The sequence below is a fragment of the Salmo salar genome, chromosome ssa19, assembly GCF_905237065.1.
Source record: "Salmo salar chromosome ssa19, Ssal_v3.1, whole genome shotgun sequence".
Classification (NCBI taxonomy): domain Eukaryota; kingdom Metazoa; phylum Chordata; class Actinopteri; order Salmoniformes; family Salmonidae; genus Salmo; species Salmo salar.
Genome location: NC_059460.1, coordinates 63,914,236 through 63,920,349, shown reverse-complemented (window position 1 = coordinate 63,920,349; position 6,114 = coordinate 63,914,236). Strand labels below are relative to the sequence as shown.

At 43.1% G+C, this 6,114-nt stretch overlaps 1 protein-coding gene across 1 annotated transcript in view; it reads left to right on the top strand.

The window, feature by feature from the left end:
• Positions 1-561: 561 nt before the first annotated feature.
• erbb2 (erb-b2 receptor tyrosine kinase 2) overlaps positions 562-6,114 on the top strand; it is a 39,792-nt gene continuing 34,239 nt past the window's right edge. The window contains exon 1 of the mRNA XM_014158617.2: positions 562-1,144. Coding sequence (XP_014014092.1) covers positions 1,072-1,144 — 73 coding nt within the window. The 5' untranslated portion in view covers positions 562-1,071. The remainder of the gene's footprint in view (positions 1,145-6,114) is intronic.

The following is a 6,114-nucleotide window of genomic DNA, read 5'->3' as shown; positions in this document are numbered from 1 at the left end:
GCTTATACAGGTAATAATCCATTACAGCGCAGCCATAAAACCCATCATTTAGCAAACACAAAACTGACTCACACATTTATACACAATGAGTTGAAAAAAAAGAACACAAACTAAGAATTCAATCACTGTCAATAAATTACTTTTAGACCATTTAAAACCTCACTTAGACTAATCTATAACATTTATGTAGACCATGACTGTGCACTTCTACCCCTAATAGTGTACACTGCTAGGCCTACTACTAACCCCCCCCCCCCCACGATCCCTTTCTGGGGAATGCAATGTTTCCACAATATAACCTGCCCTAACCTTTTTTGGTTCATGAAGGAAAGGAGATAAGGAAAGGAAATGTTTAAAGATTTTTGGAACCTGGACAATGTCATGCAGTGAAGCATGGCAAGGGCACCCCTCCACACTGTTGCTATCAATAGCTAACCATATCAATCTTTCACTTTCTGAGAACCTAACACTCAGGCTTGACTGAGAACAAACCTTGTGCAAGACATGGAGCATGGACTTATGAATAGTTTTGTGCAGTTTCCTGATTAGTTATATGCAGTCTGTTGGACTCTGACCCTAACTGATGTTGGTGGAGAGTGGACAGTTGGTATGAATAGAGCTTATTCTTCTTCCTCCTCATTTCGTTCTCTCAGACAAGGGCCTGAGAACAGTGAAGAATTTGAATAAGACTAAATCTACGGCATAGACTTGTATAAGCAATTCATAGTTTTTTGAAGAACTCAACATGTAGAATCCCGGATAATTCTTCTTCAGACCATTTTGAGTGACTTTCTGACTGAGGCGGGCCGCGGGCGACTCTATCGGGCTGTTGGAGTCAATCGGCCCTATCTGCCACTCCCCATTCAGCCCTTCACGGGAGCGCGCCGACTGGCTGTGTCAAGCAAGCCTACTACCGACAGGCGAGCCACAGGCACGGAATTCCCGAGGAGGAAGTTACTGGGATTGGGGAAAAACAACCTCAAAACTAACTGCATGAATAAAGTTGTAGGGGCGCTCCTCTGTAGGAATACAAAAGTGTTGGGTACTATGGACTAGTGGTGGTCGAAATCGATGGAGGCGGCGAGAAGTTTTCTGTTTCTCCGGTTACTGCTGGTCGGACTTTCGGGCGCATTGGGCAGAGAAGGTGGGTCTCTCACGTTGGATCCTCTTCTTTTTTTTTCACACAGTGTCTGGAATAATTAAATGAATCAAATGTGATAGGCCTATGTAAAACCTTGGAATAGTTGAAAACAATGTGAATTCTCGAAATTGTGGGGAGTTCAACTCGACCCAGAGAGCATGACTTTGTGCTCCGACAATAGACCGCATTCCTATGTGAGTCCAACCACCCCCTCGCACTGATTTCAATGTTGTGGCTCCAGATTTATTAGCCACTATTGATAACGACAAAACGGTTAAAATGGAAGCGCGCTAAAGAGCTGGAGTTCATGCTTCATTTGGTAATGCTGTTACAATTTAACAGTTGTTGTTGTTAAAGTGTATAGTGGCACAGAGTAGCCTATAGTAAGCTAATAAATTGGGAGTGAAACAAGTAGGCCTTAAGTAGCCTACGCCGCCAAGAAATATGAGAACCTGCTTAGCAACTTTGTGTGAAAATGGCACACAACGAATAGTTGAGAAGAGTTCACTTTTGTGGTAAACAAAATCAAAACAACAGTGATTGCATTGTATGCTCCATGGGCTCATGACGAGGTCAATTATTCACTGCTTGCGCTAAAGAGGACATTGTCTCATAGAACAGACCACTTGTCACTCTTGAAACTGCAGCACTTCAAATATTAACCAGTGAAAACTGAAAATGGAAGAGCAAAACATTCTGCAAACACAGGACTTACATGTAGGCTACCTCTTTCCAATGGGCACCATGCATTCATTCACAACAACCAAGCTATTACTGTACAATTGTATTGATGAAATTGTTGTATCACCAACTTTCTCATATCAAATTCTGTCTTTGTAAGAAGACTAAAAAGAATCACAGATACAAAACAGATTGGAATTGAATCAGAAATCAATTATGTTTGAAAAAGTGGTGCGCGTTTCATTAGTTGTTTTGGTTCAAAAACATACACACACGTAACTACTCGCCACAGGTGACATGGTTATCAAATACAATTGCATTGTTGTCTGTAACAGGTCTGTACAGTTTTTGTACCAATCAGTCTCTTTCTTCTTTGGAAGCAAATCATTACCACATTGGTGTTCATAGTAATGTTTTCATTGAACTCAAAGCACCACATTTGAGTCACGTAAATATATTCATATTTTCACTAAAACACTAATAGAAACTGAATCTTACTGAGCTAAAGCGGGAAGACTTATGGATACACAAATGCACGCACACATACACACACACACACACCCTTGTTTTTGAAAGGTCGATATTCCAAAGGTCAGCTGTTGGGGTTTGATATAAAACTGTGTCAGGGTTCCTATTATACAGGTGGGAGCACACTGAAACCTTTGGCTCTATGTCAATGTGCACACTCAGATTAGAGCATCTAGCTTTGTGTGTGTTTGACAGTCTTCACAAACATTTCACTCTCACACTCCGGTGCACCCATTGACTGAAACTCACTTGGAGGTGATTTAAGCCTCTCGAGTTAGTATCACTCACTCTAGTTAAAACTCAATGAAGCATGATGACTCGCTAGTCTGGACACCATGCAACTTAACTGACTAATGACTAGTGTATCCTATTATCTGTAGTGTCATCCCCAAATTTCCCGGCCTCAGAATACATTTTAAAAATACATTGGTAACACTGCAGCCTGCAGGTATAATGCTATAAGTAGTGAGCTCCAGAAGTATTGGGACAGTGACACATTTTGTTGTTGTTCTGGCTCTGTTCTCCAGCACTTTGGATTTGAAGTGATACAATGACTATGAGGCAGACTGTCAGCTTTAATTTGAGGGTATTTTCATCCATATCAGGTGAACAGTTTAGAAATTACAATACTTTTTGGTACATAGTCCCCCCATTTTAGGGGACCAAACGTATTGGGTCAGATTTACTTATGTGTATTAAAATTGTCAAATGTTACGTATTTGAGGGCCTCCTGAGTAGCACAGTGGTCTAAGGCACTGCATTGCAGTGCTAGCTGTGCCGCTAGAGATTCTGGGTTCGAGTTCAGGCTCTGTCCGGCTGCGACTAGGAGACCCATGGTGCAGCGCACAATAAATATCATACACCCCCCCCCAAAAAAATGCTAACCTCCCCTGTTATTGTAATGGGGAGAGGTTAGCATGTCTTGCGGGGGAGTGATGGGGTGATATTTGTGCGACTGTAACTGCTTTATAAATTGTTTTAAGTATGTATTGGCCTTCAGAATGCCTTTTTATAAGTAGAGCCACGCTTTTTAGGCACTTTTTGAGGCAGATTGCTTTTACCAATATTTCCAACATTATCCACCAGTGTTGCTGCAGGTAGAAAATCCTAGGAAATACACTATATACACTACTGTTAAAAAGTTTGGCGTCACTTATAAATGTCCTTGTTTTTGAAAGAAAAGCAAATTTTTTTGCCCATTAAAATACCATCAAATTAATCAGAAATACAGTAGAGAAATTGTTAATGTTGTAAATGACTATTGTAGCTGGAAACTGCAGATTTTTTTATGGAATATCTACACAGGCATACAGAGTCCCATTATCAGCAACCATCACTCCTGTGTTCCATTGGCACATTGTTAGCTAATCCAAGTTTATCATTTTAAATGGCTAATTGATCATTAGAAATCCCCTTTGCAATTATGTTAGCACAGCTGAAAACTGTTGGTCTGATTAAAGAAGCATTAAAACTGGCCTTTAGACCAGTTGAGGATCTGGAGCATCAGCATTTGTGGGTTCGATTACAGGCTCAAAATGGCCAAAAACAAATACTTTCTTCTGAAATTCGTTAGTCTATTCTTGTTCTGAGAAATGAAGGCTATTCCATGCGAGAAATTGCCATGAAACTGAAGATCTCGTACAACGCTGTGTACTACTCCCTTCACAGAACAGCGCAAACTGGCCCTAACCAGAATAGAAAGAGGTGTGGGAGGCCCGGTGCACAACTGAGCAAGAGGACAAGTATATTAGTGTGTCTAGTTTGAGAAACATGCCTCACAAGTCCTCAACTGGCAGCTTCATTAAATACTACCTGCAAACACCAGTCTCAACGTCAACAGTGAAGAGGCAGCTCCGGGATGCTGGCCTTCTAGGCAGTGTTCCTCTGTCCAGTGTCTATGTTCTTTTGCACATCTTAATCTTTTCTTTTTGTTGGCCAGTCTGAGATATGGCTTTTTCTTTGCAACTCTGCCTAGAAGGACATTTCTAAGTGACCTCAAACTTTTGAATGGTAGTGTATATACAAAAGTATGTGGACATCCCTTCAAATTAGTGGATTTGGCTTTTTCAGCCATACCCAATGCTGACAGGTGTCTAAAATTCAACATTGGCAGTAGAATTGCGTTACTGAAGAGCTCCGTGACTTTCAACATGGCATCGTCATAGGATGCCCCTTTCCAACAAGTCAGTTTGTCAAATGTCAGCCCTGCTAGAGCTGCCCCGGTCAACTGTAAGTGCTGTTATTGTGAAGTGGAAACATCTAGGAGCAACAACTACTCAGCCGTGAAGTGGTAGGCCACCCAAGCTCACAGAACGAGACCGACGAGTGCTGAAGCACGTAAAAATCATCTGTCCTCGGTTGTGAAACTCAATGCCTAGTTCCAAACTGCCTCTGGAGGCAACGTCAGCACAAGAACTGTTCGTTGGGAACTTCATCAAATGATTTTTCATGGCCGAGCTGCCGCACACAAACTTAAAATCACCATGCGCAATGCCAAGTGTCGGCTAGGGTGGTGTAAAGCTCACCGCCATTGGACTCTGGAGCAGTGGAAATGCGTTCTCTGGAGTGATGAATCACGCTTCACCGTCTGGCAGTCCGACAGACAAATCTGTGTTTGGCGGATGCCAGGAGAACACTACCTGCCCAAATGCATAGTGCCAACTGTAAAGTTTGGTGGAGGAGGAATAATGGTCTGGGGCTGTTTTTCATGGTTTAAGCTAGGCCCATTAGTTCCAGTGAAAGGCAATCTTAACGCTACACCATACAATGACATTCTAGTTGATTCTATGCTTTCAACTTTGTGGCAACAGTTTGGAGAAGGCCCTTTTTTGTTTAAGCATGACAATACCCCTGTGCACAATGCAAGGTCCATACAGAAATGGTTTGTCGAAATTGGTGTGGAAGAACTTGACTGGCCTGCAGAGAGCCCTAACCTCAACCCCATCAAACACCTTCGGTATGAATTGGAACGCCGACTGCGAGCCAGACCTAATCGCCCAACATCAGTGACCGACCTCACTAATGCTGAATGGAAGCAAGTTCCCGCAGCAATGTTCCAACATCTCGGGGAAAGCCTTCCCAGAAGAATTGAGGCTGTTATAGCAGCAAAGGGAGGACCAACTCCATATTAATGGCCATGATCTTGGAATGAGATGTTTGACGAGCAGGTGTCCATATACTTTTGGTCATGTAGTGTATGTCTCCAATCAATGTCTGGTTTGTGCGTGTGCGCTTGGCGGGGGATGGCCTGAGCCAGGGGAAGCGTAGCTCTGCAAATCTTAATCACACACAACGTAATATTTGGGAGGGAATACTATTTGTAGATCAGTTATTCTACACCTCACTTTCCTGAAGCTGATCCTCTCCAATGGACTCGAAAGTTGTAGCTAAAAATAGATGAATTGGGGGCAGTTGAAGGGGAGAGTCAAACCAACACCTTAACCGTTACTCTGAGAGGTCTGAACCTCTTGACTTGACACTCGCTGGATCAGGATTCAAGTCCCAGTCGGGGCTACCCCCCCCCTCCCCCCCAAATTCTATACACTGGTGTCAGAAGTGGAATGAGGCCATCTGAGAGGCATGTGATGGACTTGGTATAGAGGAGCGAAGGATGGGGGTAGTTTAGCGACCTTAATCCAACACCTAGCGAGCTCATCAAGAGGTTTGGACCTCTTGGCGTGATGGTTAAGGTGTTGGCTCGACAGTTGCTGGAGCCAGGTTCGAGTCCCGGTCGGGGCTACCCGGGATTCACTACAATACACTTC